Here is a 16,364-nt window from a genome sequence, read left to right as displayed (position 1 = left end):
GATATATCCCCAGGAGTGATATAGCTGGATTGTATGGGAGCTCAACTTCCAGCTTTTGGAGAAATCTCCATATTGCTTTCCACAAAGGTTGGACCAGACAGCATTCCCACCAGCAGTGAATAAGAGTTCTTTTCACTCCACATCCCCGCCAGCACTGCTTGTTCTCATTCTTTGTGATGTGTGCCAATCTCTGTGGTGTGAGATGGTACCTCATAGTTGTTTTGATTTGCAACTCCCTGATGATTAGTGATGTGAGCATTTTTTCATGTGCCTTTTGGCCATTTGTATTTCTTTTTTGTCAAGTAGAAGATTTTTAATCATGAGCTTTTGCAAGCTAACAGCCTTCTTTAAATTCATTGCACTGTTTATCGGCCATTCTACCATAAACATTCTGAAAACTGGCTCTGTAAGATTACCTGCCCTGAAATCTCCAGAGCCTGCTTGTCCTGAGAGGCAAATCCTGTTAACATTTTGGTCTGTACGACTCCTGATAAAGCCAAGAAGGGAAAGAAGCACATGATGAGTAGACTGAGCTTCCAGCTGAAGAGGAAGGCAATGATCATGGCCACAATGATGTTAGTCAGGGAATTGACCATCATCCCAATTTGAGAGCCTGCAGCCTATAAACCAAAAATAATCATTTAATCTCAGACACACAGTCTCCTTGACCAAATACTATTATGTGAAAGATTCATTTATGCTAAAAAGATGCATTTGCTTAACATTCTCATGAGAATATATACAAATGATGTATACATATATAAAATATACAGAAATGATAATATATACAATCAAAAAAGAATTTCTCACTTTAATCACTGGTATGTATACAGCTTATTGGCATTATGTACATTCACAGTGTGGTATAAAGATCACTACATTGAAAACATCTTTATCTTTAGACCAATTAAATAACTCCTCTTTTCCCTCAAATCCCTCATCCCAACCCCTTACCTTCTTCATCTCAACCCGTAATTTTTTATTTTCATTCTAATGAGTTTGCCTAAGTGGAATCATATAATATTTATATTCTTATGTCTAACTCATCTTACTAAGAAAAATGTTTCATGAAGCATGCATCAATGAAAATAATAAAGAATTCCAATAAAGAATTACAAATACTTCAAGTATACATGAGAAATTGATATTCATGTTAGGTGAGATTTTTTTCTTTTTAGTTTTTGGGCTATACCCAGAAATGCTTGGGATTTACTTCTGGCTCCACAGGAGTAATTATTCTGGAAAATTAATCCTGGCATTATTCCTGGTGGTGTCAGGGATCCATATAGAGTGCTGGGGAATGAACCATGGTCAGCTGTGTGCAAGTCAAGAATACAATATGCTGTACTATAACTTCAACCTCAAAAAAATGTGATTTTTTTTTTTGTTGGTAGTGGTTTTTGGGACACATACCCAGAGGCACTCAGGGGCTACTCTTGGCCCTGCAATCAAAAATCACTCCTGGCAGGCTCAGGGTACCCTCTGGGATGTTGGGGATCAAATGGGGATTGAACCCGGATTGGCCTCATACAAGGCAAATGCCCTACCTGCCATGCTATTGCTTCAGCCCCAAAAGATGTAATCTTTTTTTAATGGATATTTTGGAAATTTTTCTTTGCGATTTGAAAAATACAAATTCAAATTTCTTTGGTATAACAATATTAAAATTCATTTGATTTTTGCGATCTTATTTGTTTATATAAATTAGAAAAACTCTTCTATATTTACTAAGTAAGTAAATATCTTTACTATAAGTAAATATTAAAAATATTTACTTAAAATATAGGGCCATACTCCATGGTGCTCTGGATTTACTCTTAGCTTTGCCTTCAGGGATCACATCTGATGAACTCAGCGGGCCATCTGGGGTACCTAGACTCAAACCTGGATCAATTGTTTGCAAGGCAAGGACCCTATCTACTGTACTATTTCTTTACCTCTTACTCATAGAAATATTTTTAAGTGATAAATAATTTTTGTAAGATGATTAAATTTCTTTGAATTTTAAAGTAGCTATATATAAAAAATAGCCATATATAAAATTTCTACATCCCTACCCTTTACATATTTTTCCACTGAATTTATTTGTACCATCAAACATAGCCAGTTTTCCCTTCTAAAGTAAATCAATAGATATAAATAAACTGTTTTTCCTTAATTCTGTGAGCCAGCTGTATTCTTTTTCTCATGAGTGGAAGCTGGTCAGTGATGACCTCAGATAGCTTAAAGGCAAAAAGAAAACAGGTTGCTGGTTTCTTCTATAACTTACCCCTTGGACTTGGGAGGCATCTGTAGCAAGCCTTGTGGTCAGTGCTCCAGGGCTATTTCTGAAGTCATCAAACCAGCCAATGTCTTGCCCTAAAATTGCTCTGAAACCAAATTTACGTAGCCTTTTTGTGAGGAGTTCTCCAGATTTAGCAAAAGCGTATCCCTGAAACATCAAACAGACTTTAGCACTATTTTTACATAAAAAGGACGGTAGTAAAGAAATCACTTATTGAAAACAAAACACCTTACCTGCAGAAATTGTGTGCAGAGAGATACACAGCCCATTACTACAAAGAGCAGGCAAACACCATTGATCTGACGTCTTTGTTCTTCTTTGTCAGGAAGTGAAAATGTCTTTTGAAAACAATAAGCAATAGAGTAACTTAATCATTGCAAAACAATAACAAAGGATATATAAATATAAATATTTTAAAAAGAAATTTATCTTACTCATTAAGTTAACATCATTTTCATTTTAAATACACTACTAGTTTAAACAATGTTCACTTTGGATATATATATAAATTATTTAACCTCTTGTGAGGAAGGAAGTCTGGAAAAAATTTGTTATCATGTACAGAATTTTTGACTACTTCTTTGATTGTGTTATCTTATATCTTCATACTCAGGTACTTTGCCTGACAAAGATTTTTAGACTATTTAAAAATTAAGTTTTACAAAGGCACTAGTCCTAAACACTAGTCCTCTAGCACTAGAGTCCTAGAGCCCCTAAAGAACCACAGGTTTTCCTTTGAAACTGAGGTTGTTGACTTCAAATTATCAGAAGCTAAAAACACTACCTTTACTCCCAAATATTCTTGAAAATGTAAATGGTTACTACAGTAACCATTAAACCCTACTCAAGTTTAATGTAGTCTGCACTTGCAAAGATCTGGTCAAGTAACTAACTGGGGACCATGTATTATTTTAACAAATAAGAAAATGAAATTTTTCTATACATGGATATACATGGAATCTATTATAATGAGTGAAATTAGTCAGAAGGAGAGAGGGACACACAGAATAGTCTCACTCATCTATGGGCTTTTTAAATTTTTTATTTACTTTTAATTATGTGAACAATGATGCAAAGAAAGAGGACAAGGTAAAGTTACAATGAAAGGACAATCACCCAAAAACAGAGTTCTCAGAAGAAATCCCCTGCTGACACCTTAATTTTGAACTTACAGTCAAAGAACATTAAGAAAAATAAAACTGAACCCATGTGCAATTACTTCGTCCCTCAAATCCCCAGACTGTAGTACATTATAACATTTCTTAGTGGTACACCAAGCAATCTAAAGTCATAAAATTTATGTAACTCCTTAAACTTGAAGGCATAGTAGTTTTTTATATTTCCATGCACATGCATATTAGTTTAAGTTAACCTCAAAAGCTTAGGTTTTTTTTTTTTAAGGTTTATAGTCAAGGAGCACAGTAAAAACGGTGTTAGAGTGGCAATTATCATTTGCATAGGCCCACCAAAATATGGGGGACATGGGAAGGAAAAGCCTTGGCCTAAATATAAGGAGACCCTACCCCTGAAGTTTCCTGGTATAAGACCCACTCTAGGCTCCAGGCAAACTAGTTTGTCCAAACCAGGTCATTGTCTGTAGTGCCACTAGTTTTATTTTTCACACAGTCTCTGTTGTTGGTATCATGTTTCTGTATTGAAGATCCTGGAATCTGTATATCCTACATTAAAGTCAGGATTAGAGTGTCCTCTAATTTATAGTCACATTTAAAGGGCAATGCAGAAAGCCCTGTTCAGTAAGCAGGTCATTGTTGTTAAGTCTTCTCAGTGTTAAGGGAAGACTCTTTTGAGTAGATCGATGTTCAAAGCAGCAGTAGGGTCTTCCCTGGTAGAGAATTGCTTCCAGGTGATGTCATAGACAACTTTGGATGTTTCATAGATGGCTTCCCTGGTTCCGGGGTGAATGGAGAGCGCCCATTCTTCTGAGGCCTGTGCCAGGTCATTATGCCAATGTTCAGGGTGTAAGGTCCCATTGAACTCCAAGATTTGTGTGTTTCTATCTCTATTAGATAAGAACTTATTTGTCTGTATAGTATTTTCCATTTTAATGTGCCTATGCAAACAAGAAATAATGCCGCATGGCGTTATCAGCGCATATGGGGGCTGCAAGAACAAGTCCAACAATCCCCGTGACTTGGTTCAAACATAAGCATTAAACTGAGGGACTCTTTCACTAAAATTTCTTATTGAACAGTTCACAAAGAGAAGAAAAGATAAAAAGCGGGGAAAATAAACAATCTGACATAAGACAGTGGACACAATTATCACCATTTAGGGGATATTCAATAATAGCTATACCGGTTGAGGGAATATATTTACAATATTCAAAGGAGATATGCATGTCCCTTTTATGTCATTGTAAATAGTGGGAGGAGGTTGCTGAATCCTGGACACCCCTGTGGTCTGTGATTTAGCCTTCTGGAGTCCGCAAAATGACTCTCTGCAGTTCCCATCTATGGGTTTTAAGAAAACTTAAAAACATTGAACTAATTCCCAGAGACAAGGGCCAGAAGGATTGGCTCAAAATATGAAGCTCATCACAAAGAGTAGTGAGTGAAATTAGATAAATAACTACCCTGAGAACTATCATAACAATGTCCATGAGTGAGGAATGTAGAAAGCCCATCACAAATACAGGCAGGGAGTGGGAAGGGAAGAGAATGGGGCATTGGTGAAGGGAAGGTTGCACGGGTGAAGGGGACTGCTCTTGTTATGACTGAAACTCAACTACAATTATGTTTGTAATCACGGTGTTTAAATAAAAAAGTAAATAAAAAATAATTTCTGAAAATAAAAAAAGAAAAAACGTTGAAAAATAAAAATTCTAAGAAATCATAAAAAAAAGCAAATAAGAAAATGGGAAAAACTGTTCCATACTGCAATACCCTTATGTCCAGTGAAATGGAATTTATATACATCAAAATGTTTCCAAATTGGACTGAGGAAATTGTAAAGTTCATAACAAGTCCAAAGTATGGTTCTGAATAAATTTAAGTATCTGTAACAAGGTCAAAGAACCAGTGTTCAAATCATATTCCAAAAAATACTTAGTGTTTGCTATATGCCACACAAGTTTTCTAGAAGCACTGTACAAAACTAGAAACAAGTCCTTCTTCAAACGTAACCTGCTCATAGGACTATAAGTTCCAAAATGGGGGCACGCAAGAGGGAGCATACTCACTGTGAGTAACTGAGGTTTGCTACTCCTTGGACAGGAAATTTCTAGGGCCCTCCTGGTTCTTCATAGTGGTAAAAGTGGACTCAAAAAAAGACTCACAATCTTTCTTCCCAATATTAAAAAACTCACATTTACATCTTTTAAAATTCAGGAACTGGGCCATAGCCATTGTATAGTAGGTTGGGGGCTTTTCCTAAATGACCTTCCCAGTTCAACACCCAGCACCATATATGTCTCTGAAACTTGCCAAAACTGATCCCTGAGTATAGAGTCAGGATTAAGGGGTGGCCTTAACAGCCTTAAAACAAATCAGATGTGTCTCAAAACAAACAAGCAAACAAATAAATAATAAATTTCAGGTACTAGGACCAAATAATACAGCACCTATGGTGCTTGCCTTGCATGTGGCCAACCCAGTATTACATATAGATCCCTGAGCACTGTCAGTAGTAAACCCTAAATGCAAAGTTAGGAATAAGTCCTGAACACAGCCATCATGGCTCCAAAACAAAATAAAAATAAAATAAAATTTAGGGTCTAAAAGTCTATATTTTAGTATGATTTCAAAAGTTACTATGTCAATCCCCCCTACCCCTCAACTGTGGCACTATCCTTTAATAAGGACATCTATCATTGCTATGGCTTAATAGCAGTTAATGCAGGTTATCCTATTTAATTCTTAGTTAATGAAGAAAAAATAACACCCTAAACATCAACTCTGGAGAAATTAATTATGCTAATGGATAGTATCAGATAAGAAATTGCCTATTAGCTTATGTCACTAGAGTTGGTTGTATTCTGAAAAAGCATCCTTCAGTCTTGGCATTTCTCATTTTCTCCAGTTAAAAAAGAAAAAATGGTTAATTTTAAGTTCATACTATTGTTCATTTCAAAATCGGGTATCAATCTAGTTATAGTCTTTTTACACAAACAGTTTCTCTGTGATTTCTTGGTACATTCTTATTCAAATGCAACCTCAGGACAACCCACCTCTAGTACTTTTATTTTCAGAATAACTGAAGTTCTTGTATACAACTGTGTCATTTCAGTGATGGCTACTTTGTTTAAGGGAAAAGCCAAATCCATTAAATTATTACTCTTTGCCAAATGTGCTATTTGTCCTACTTTAACTTAAATGAAAATTTTTTCCCTTAAAATTTCCCAATGAGGTAGACTTTCTTGCTCTCTGCTATAATTGAAGAAACTACCTCATCAAGGAGAAGCTACTTGCTTAAATATACATAGAGAACAGAGCAGAGATAATAAATTAGGACTGGCAGACACATATTTCCTGTATGCACAGCTAACATTTTTTGGTTGAATATTTTATACAGTTTTACAAGTCAAATGGGCCCAAGGAAGATGAATCAGATAAATTATGCTTTGTGTGCATATTAAACTTAGCTAAATTAGCAACCAAACTCTACATAGTGCCCAATTATTTGTTGGCTTCATGTTCCAAAGTATGCTCTCAATAGAACAAATGTGAATATTGTGTGTGCCTTTAGATATGTCAGAATAAAAATAGTGCAATTAAAAAGAAACCATGATCTGACTCATGATTATACCTTATGAGATGAAAGTAAGCACCATGTGATCATGATACTAAAATAAACAAAAACAATCTTTTTCACCAGTGAGGAAAAACAGCACAGCTTGTTTAGCATTGCTCTCTGAGAAAATATAACCCAGAGAGAACACGAACCATTAATAGATATTGTATTTCACCCACTAGACCCTGCTACTTTGGCCCTGTAGCTCTTAAGTGAAAAGCTTAATACCTTGAACTAAATTCTTCCTAAACCTGCTGGTTGACACCAGAAGAAAACAGAATAATTTTTTTTTTTTTTTTTTTTTTTTGGTTTTTGGGCCACACCCTGTGAGGCTCAGGGGTTACTCCTGGCTATGCGCTCAGAAGTTGCTCCTGGCTTCTTGGGGGACCATATGGGACGCCGGGGGATCGAACCGCGGTCCGTCCTAGGTTAGCGCAGGCAAGGCAGGCACCTTACCTCCAGCGCCACCGCCCGGCCCCTGAAAACAGAATATTTTTTACTACCAATAGCCAAACAGGTCTTCTAGAGACAAGGGTTTATTGCTGAATTTAAGTGTTTTCTAATGGTCATTTGTTACTTTACTGGAATTAGATATCTTCTTATAACTCATCTGTGACAATTCTTAATTTTATAGATGCAGAAACACAAGCCCAGAGAAATTACTTGATCTGATCTTTCTTCTGAGGAGAATCTAGTTCACACTTCATGAACACTTTACAGGTTTGATGAAGGTGAAGTTAAAAGAATATATTCCTATTCTAATTTTATAAGATGAAAGAACTTATTAGCAATTAAATGGACATTTTGGATTTATTTTAAAAGCAAACATCTGGGATTGAAGAGATAGCATGGAGGTAGGACATTTGCCTTGCATGCAGAAGGTTAGAATCCCATATGGTCTCCTGAGCAAACCAGGAGCTATTTCTGAGCATAGAGCCAAGAATAACCCCTGAGCACTGCCCGGTGTGACCCCAAAACCAAAAAATTAAATAAATAAAAGCAAACATCTAAGACAGGGGTCTCAAACTTAATTTACCAGGGGGCCACAGGAGGCAAAGTCGGGGTGAGGCAGAGCCGCATAAGGGATTTCACAAAAAAAAAATGTCCTCAAACGTTATTATTAACAGTTTTAATTATTTCTTCTGAACATGAATAGAACATTGAGTGAAGATCATCAACAGTTCTTCTGAACATGGCATCTTTTGCCTATACCTTGCTGCCAGAGACTTGACAGCGTTTCTTCTCACAAATCTGAACCACATTTGGCTTTAGAGAGGAAGCAGTTGAGACCTTCAGTATGGCTTGAAGATATTCATCATTAAGTCTAGACCTGTACTGTTATTTATTGAAGTTCAATGTGGAGAATAACTTTTCACACAAATATGTGCTCCCAAAAAGGCACATGGTGCGCTTGAACATTCGGGAAAGCTCAGGGAAGCTGGGGGGCAATTCTCTCAAAAATTGCCCATGCATTGTCTGCTTTTGCACTAATCTCCCTGAACTTGGCTTTGAGATCAGAGTTCCATTTCAGATCAATGAGCTCCATTTGAAGCACAGGAGGGGCATCTTGCACATCAAAGGAAAAGGGGTTCACAAAAATTTGAAAGTGTCTCTGTGCTTTTTGAAGTCTGCAAATCTGTGATCCAAATCCTTCTCTAGCTTAAAAATAGCATCAACATATTTCTCACCACTAAGTGGTATGCCTGCATCCACAAGTTCATTGCATGCTGGGAAATGGCAAAGGTTTGTCTGAGAGAGCTGGGATTTCCATAACACAAGTTTTGTGGAGAATGCTCTCACGCTGTCATAGGCAGCACTGATAAGCTGCCTATAAGGGCCTTGTAACATCTTGTTTAGTACATTTAGCTTATGTATAATGTCAACAAGAAAAGCTAAGTCCATGAGCCATTTGTGATCACTCAACTCCGAAACAGCATTCCCATCCTTCTTCATGAAGGCTTTCACTTCTTCTCTCAACTCAAAAAATCTTTTCAGGACATTTTCCCTGCTGAGCCAACAGTGAAATAGAGCATATTTCCATATTCTGACTCCATTTCCTCTAAAAAAAAGCATGGAACCTCCTGTGCTTTAAGCCCCTGGATCTGATTTGGTTGATGCATTTCACAACAACAGACATCACATTGTCACACGGCAGGTATTTACTGCAAAGGGCCTGCTGATGGATAATGCAGTGAAGAGCAATGGCCTTCTCTACACCCTCCTCTTCAAGTTTTTTTTGAACAAGTGCCACCAGTCCATTTTTCCTCCCTGTCATCGATGGTGCTCCACCGGTTATTATTCCAAGAAACCTCTTCCATGGCAAACCTGCATTCTCAATAGCATCACACAGATGCCGAAATATCTCATTAGCGGTGGTCTGGTCATGCATTGGAATTATTGTGAGCAGCTCCTCTGTCAATTCAAAATTGCAATCAACAACACGGACATAAAGTGTGAGCTGCGCAGTGTCTGATATATCTGTGCCCTTGTCAAGAGCAACTGAGTATGCATCAAAACATTTGGCTTTCTCACACAGTTGATGATAAATGTCACTTGACATGTCAGAAATGCGCTCTGCCAGTGTTGGCAGAAAGGCTGATTTTTGCTAAACTGATCTTTCTTTTACGGACAGATAATACTTGCAGCCTGTTACATGCATTTTTTTTTAACAAACTGTCCTTCTGTGAATGGTTTCCCTGCCTTAGCAATCATCTCACTAACCATGTAACTAGCTTTGACTGATGCAACATTCTCTTTGGTTGCTTTCTTGAAAAAATCTTGTTGCCTCATTAGACATGCTTTAAGACTGGCAACCCGCTTGGCTCTCTCATTTCCTTGATATTTTGCACATTCCTCAGCATGTTTAGTTGAATAAAGGCTTTTCAAGTTGTATTCCTTGTGGACTGCAACTTTCTCTGAGCAAATAAGATATGTGGGGATGCTCCTGTGCTCAACAAAGAAATACTGCGTCTCCCACTTTTCCTGAAACTGTCTGTGCTCGTCATCAATCTTTCACTTCACTGCAGGCTTTGATGAAGTCATGAGGAAGGTATGACAAAATCTAATTCTGTAATACACTTCTCTCCCTTAGGCCTCCGATAATGCAAGGGACAGCGGGCAGGAGCAGCAGAAATGACGTCTGCGCTAGGCGCAATGTATTCGCGATTATTCGCTTACCAAATATTTGCAATAAAAAAATTGCATTAGTAAGAAAAAAATCGCAAAAATCGGGGTATGCGAATGTTTAATGCGATTTTTTTCTTACTAATGCGATTTTTATTGTGATTATTCGGTAAGCGAATAATCGCGAATACTGCGATATTTGAAGTCCTGCTGCGGGCCACAAAGTGAGTTTGAGACTCCTGATCTAAGACATACTTTTTGGTCTTTATGAATACAACCTGTCCCCTATACCTTCTGCTTCTGCATTCAAACTCAGAGAGATGTGTTTGCTCACCTCTACCAATAGGATATCAGGATTATAAGTACCATGTATATTTGAGTATAAGACGAGATTTTGGGCACAAAATTCGTGCCACACCTAATCAAATGGCCTTCTGGAGGAGGCGGTGCTTCAGCTCAGTCTACACGTCGTGGCTGGGCTGAAGAGGTAGGCGGCTGAACTGAACTGGATGCATTTAATTAAGTGAAAACCCCATTTAGGGCAGTAAAGTCATATAAATAAATGTTTATAAATCCTGAATTCTTATAATCAGGGGTTTCGGAGTACAAGAATTTAGGGTTTTTAACCATTTATTTACAATGCTTTACTGTCTTAAATGATTTATTCACTTAAAGTTGCCATTGAATACTGTGGGTTAATGTGGCATATTAGTGGTATACAGTATATCAACAGTCATGTATTGTAAATGTAATCATGTATTTATTTATATATTTACTTACTGATTCCTCAATTATTGTAACTGTTTTGGGTATATATTTTTATTTTTGAAATTTACCAGTGGCTGTTGCATTCCTAAGACCCTCACAGAACAGCCAGGGATAATCAACAAAAATCTGTCGATGTCAATATTTAATCATTTATTGAGCTGGAACAATAGCAAAGCAGATAGGGCATTTTCCTTGTACACAGCCAATCTGAGTTTGATCCTGGGCACCCCGTATGGTCCCCCAAATATGCCAGGAGTAACTCCTGAGAGCAGAGCCCAGAGTAACCTCTTAGCACTCCAGATCCAAAAAACAACCACTATTTATAGATTTATAGGAATGTATATTCTTAATGTTTTTAATTACTAGAAATTAAGAAATTTGAATTAATTGAAATTTTTTAACATGTCGTATTTCACATAACCAGAAATTCAATTTGCCAGCATTCAAGGTTGTTTCCAATTTCCAACCTCCCAGAAATTAGCATGCTTTTCTCACTTACCACATGGGGGCAGTGTGAAATTAAAGAGGAGGCTTGGCCCTTCCCTACACTTGTTATGTTTGTGGACTATACAGCTCTTTTATGTGGGAATCTTTCACTACTTTGGATCTCTACCAAAGAGGCTGCATAAATTAGAGGAGGAAACAAACATAGGACTTCTATTACATTTTCAATAAATCCAGTTGGTAGAATTCTGAAAAACTAGGGTCTAGTCCTGGTACCTCCACTTAATGCCTTGAATAAAATTACTGAGAGTTTCCTAGATTCATGTTGACTTCACATGGTTTTATGTATAAATTTCAACTAAAAAATGTGACAACATTTTAATACCTAATTGTGCAATTTTTCTAGTGTTTTCTATTTGAATCCCAGACCTGTCTTTTGCTATTCCAAGTTCTTTAGGCTCCGGTTTGCTCTCTTGTGAAAGAGAATAAGAATATTTACCTCAACTGACTGTCATGAAAGTTCAACAAACTAATACATATGAAGTGGTTAGATGGTGTTGAAAGTATTTATTACAGCAAAGAAGTAAAATAGAGATTATTTAAAGTCCTAAGAGGCAACAAATAAAAATAACTTATTCTTTATCCATGCCTTCTTTTACTCTCCTTTTCTTTTCCACTTCCTCCATACCTCCCCTATTTCAGCTGAAACCAGCTGAACACAACTATACCACAGGCATTAACACTTTCTATATAAGTCAAACTTTGTACATCAGCTTTTCAGCAAGATCAAAATCACTCTAACCTCCTTTTGAAATATTCAACAGGTCTGCTTTGCATTCTTATTTGATTTACATATAGGTAAGCTTCCCTCCTTATCATACATTTGCATTCCCAGAACTATTTTCCCCCAAGAGAGATTTACTAAATGAATGTACTATTCAGCCACATGAGAATGCTCATCATCATGTTCTTACTATCTGTGTGGAGACTCAAAGCAATTTCAATTCTTTATAAATGAGGGAGAAACATCAAAGAACAACCTATTAAAAATTACTATTTTTACTAAGAGATATAGAAAGGGCCTGAAGCAAATAGAGATTCTAGCTGTTTGCTTACCCCAAGAATTTGGCTGAATAAAAAGGCATAAAGGGGTGTGATGGATCCATTAACAGCGGCTCCTACAGATCCCACCAGCATATAGGGCCATTCTGGAACATTGAATTTTAGGATCCTCCTGATTGGGGCAGGTTCAACTTCTTCCTCATAAATGTCCTTTTCCTTGAGGGAAGAAAGGTTATAATGAATCATCCACAATATATATATATATGGAAATTTGGTGTAGACTATCAAATAGGAGACCCCTTGACACTCATATGAATCATGGTTTGGTTATTTATGAAATCTATAATCTATGAGATACAGTGATTTGCTATTTTCCAAGAACTGATTTTGAATTACTTGAGACTGTATTGAGTCTAGCAGATGAGGCATCTGAAGGTGAGTTTTATTCTCATTTCACAAGTGCATATAACATCCAGTGAATAATAAATATGGAAGAGTTTTAAAAAAAAGTAAACCTTCTATAAAAAGCAATGATACTTTTTGTTATTTGCATATTTGAATCTAGTGAATTTTTTTATTGGTTTTATTTTGTTTTGTGGTGACATCTGGTGGTGCTTAGGGATTACTCCTGGCTCTGTGCTCAGTTGACCATATTCAGTGCTAGACCATAGTTGACCATGTTCGGGGATAGAACCCAGTTCAGCCATGTGCAAGGCAAATGCTTTAACCAGCTATACTATCTTTGGCTGAGACCTGTGAATATTTTAAGATATGATCTTCCTAAACATTAAAGCTCAATAATTTATAAACTAATGAAAACTAGAGACAGACCAGTATACTTGAAAAAAGCAAAATATGATGTTTAAAATATTAAGATTGTATCTAAAATATTAATTTGTATCAATATATTGTTATTTACATTTTTTTTGTTTTTTTTTGGTCACACCCAGCAGTGTTCAAGGGTACTTCTGGCTCTATGCTATTGCTCCTGGCAGACACAGGGGATCATATGGGATGCTGGGATTCGAACCACCGACCTTCTGCATGAAAAGCAAACGCCTTACCTCCATGCTATCTCTCTGGCCCCTGTTATTTACATTTTCAAATTGGATTTTGTTTGTAAGAACACAGAAACAAATGGTAATATATTTAGACTTGCAAATTCTCTGTTTTTATAAGAAATTAAAATTATTTCAGTATTTTCCTTTTCTGAGTCATAGTTGGCATTAAAGTGGCAATAAAATTTTATTCTCTTGAAGGTAAACACTGTACTTAGTACCTAATTAGTTTTTTACCGTAATTTAGCCTTACTCTAGCTATTATTCAGCACCTAAACAGGTTTATGAAATCAGTAGCTTGTTAAATTTACTTTTCATTTTAGAATGGTTTTAGGTGGATTATAAAGTTATGTATTTTTGTAATAAGATATACTAAATGCATAGTAACATGATTAAAATATTTCTTAGCATGATTATTTTTGTTGTTTTGCTTTGCTTTGGGGCGACATCTGGCAGTGCTCAGGCATTACTTCTGACTCTGCACTCAGAAATCATCCCTGGCAGGTTTGAAGATATTAGATGCCAGATATTGAACCTGGGTGAGTCACACACAAGGCAAACACCTATCCATTGTGCTATTGCTCCAGCCCTAGCACTAATTTTTACTCATACATAAATACTTTATTCACCCTTTAGTATTTTAATGTCAGAGGTAGAGAGCAGAAATGAAAATAATTTTTTCTTTTATTTGAAAAGAGGATATTACCAATTAAAGTAATTCAACTTTGTGTGTAGGGGGCTGAGATGGATTTCTAGGAGTTGAACCCAAAACCTCCTACCTACAAAATATATGCTAGGCCATGGAACTATCACCCTATGCCAGTTTAACTTTATATAAAATTTGAACCATGCCAATGTAATTACCATTTCAAGCCAAATAAAATGGCTGAAGGCATTTGGCCAGTATTGCCTCTATTTCACGTTCTCTCTTGGCCTAACCTATATTTATTCTTGTCATTATTAGTCATTCATGCAGTAAATCCTGATCAACTGTTACCTCTGACAACTCATTAATTCTAGGCTATCACTGCAAAGAGGAAGAAAAGTGACTATGAAAGCTTGAGTAGAACAAGAGAGAAAGGGAATTTGTGAATAAGCCTAAAATGGTCACCAATGAACAATATCACAAAGCACATTCATAAGTTTTCTGCATCTGTAACCTCATCTTCAAAATAAGAGTTTAACTAAGAGGCTGAAGTGGTGGTGCAAGCGGTGGGGGCATTTGCCTTGCATGTGCTAACTTAGGACAGACTGATTCCTCGGCATCCCATATGGTCCCCCAAGGCATGAGTGATTTCTGAGTGCATGGCAAGGAGTGGCCCCTGAGTGTCACCGGGTGTGGCCCAAAAAGCAAAGGATAAAAAAATAAAGGAGTTTAACTAAGTTGTATGGTGGGAATTATTCTCTCTGAATCTCTTGTGGTTGTTTCCATGCATCTTGTATATAAAGGCATTGACTATTTTTGTTCAGAAAATACAAGCATTTTTTGTTTGTTCGTTTGTTTGTTTTGGGGTTTTTTTTTGTTTTTTTTTTTGTTTTTTTTTTGTTTTTTTTTTGGTCACATCTGGCTGCGCTCCTGGCTCTGTGTTTAGAAGTCGTTTACTTCTGGTTCTGTGTTTAGAAGTCATTTCTGCCAGGTTTGGGGGACCATATGGGATGCCGGAAATCAAACCAGGGTCCATCTTGGGTTGGCTGTGTGCAAGGCAAACACCCTACCATTGTGCTACTAGAAAATACAAGCATTTTAATAATAAATAGCCTGAGGCTTGGAGATGGTGTGTGTGTGTGTGTGTGTGTGTGTGTGTGTGTGTGTGTGTGTGTGTGTGTGTGTGTGTGTGAGAAACCATTGCTAATAGCTGAGAAACTAGTGTGAATGTTGCTTTCCAGATACTGTTCTTGTTGGGAGCAGTAATACTTTTGTGTGTCATGTGTTGTGAACTCTCAAGTTTTCTGTGAACATCACAAAATTGCAGCAGAATAACCTATGTACAAGGAAATGTGATATGATAAAGAAACAGGTTCTCCATATAAAAACAACAATTTTTATTGGTCCTGTGTAAGTCCTATTGAAGTCATTAAGAGTTCTATCTATTAATCAGTACTTGAACCCTATTACATAAATTCACTGTAATGAAGTAATATGTTTATAATACTTGACCTTCACTTGTTTTTACACGTATATATTTCCCTGAAAGGTGCTTTTACACTTCTCTGAAAGGTGCCTCAGTGTCACTGACTGGAACCTCTCCTACATGTTTCATCTTATCCTAAACGAATTTGTATCAGAATTATACCTAAAACTGTACCCTTACTCCAGGCTGCCAAAAACATAGCTTGGAGAAAGAGGAAACCTGATAATAATCTTAACTCTGACACAGAGCAGCTTATGAGAACTTGGGTCAATCACCCCACTTAGAGTTTAGAGTAACAGATATTTTATGAAACCATCTCTTCCAAGTTGTTAGAATCAAAACACTAAGGGACCACAAGGTGGAGATAAGTTCTTTAGGTAACTAGAGATTTGCATTGCAACAAAAGATTTCCGATGAATGGAGAGCCTTGAAGGGCATCACTGAGAAAACAAACAGAAGGATGTTGCCAGTGTCTGGAGCTTGAGGAATTTAGTTAACTGTTAAAATGTTTTAAAAATATAATAATAATAATGCATGTGTTTGAGATAGTTTAGAATGTTGCTTACAGATATAAATTCTGTAATTTAAATTTTATTAACATCAACCATTTGCATACTTTTGTAACACAAAAACTTCAATTCTTGAAATATGAAAGATTAATATAACTTATATGCAAATGAACATTAATACTATTTTTCTCTTATAGTTTTAGCAAGTTAATATTTGCTTTCATGTCATTAATGC

The 16,364-nt window shown here is 36.6% G+C and overlaps 1 protein-coding gene across 1 annotated transcript in view; it reads right to left on the bottom strand.

The window, feature by feature from the left end:
* The window catches only part of ABCB11 (ATP binding cassette subfamily B member 11), a 90,238-nt gene that overhangs the window by 14,006 nt on the left and 59,868 nt on the right, over positions 1 to 16,364 (bottom strand). Inside the window, exons 18-21 of the mRNA XM_049773529.1 lie at positions 12,485 to 12,646; positions 2,518 to 2,622; positions 2,270 to 2,431; positions 417 to 620 (exon numbers count right to left, since the gene is read on the bottom strand). Of these exons, the coding sequence (XP_049629486.1) occupies positions 417 to 620; positions 2,270 to 2,431; positions 2,518 to 2,622; positions 12,485 to 12,646 (633 nt within the window). The remainder of the gene's footprint in view (positions 1 to 416; positions 621 to 2,269; positions 2,432 to 2,517; positions 2,623 to 12,484; positions 12,647 to 16,364) is intronic.

This window comes from Suncus etruscus, chromosome 5 (genome assembly GCF_024139225.1).
Source record: "Suncus etruscus isolate mSunEtr1 chromosome 5, mSunEtr1.pri.cur, whole genome shotgun sequence".
NCBI lineage: Eukaryota > Metazoa > Chordata > Mammalia > Eulipotyphla > Soricidae > Suncus > Suncus etruscus.
Note: the sequence above shows the minus strand (reverse complement) of the source record. Positions and strands in the feature narration are given on the sequence as shown.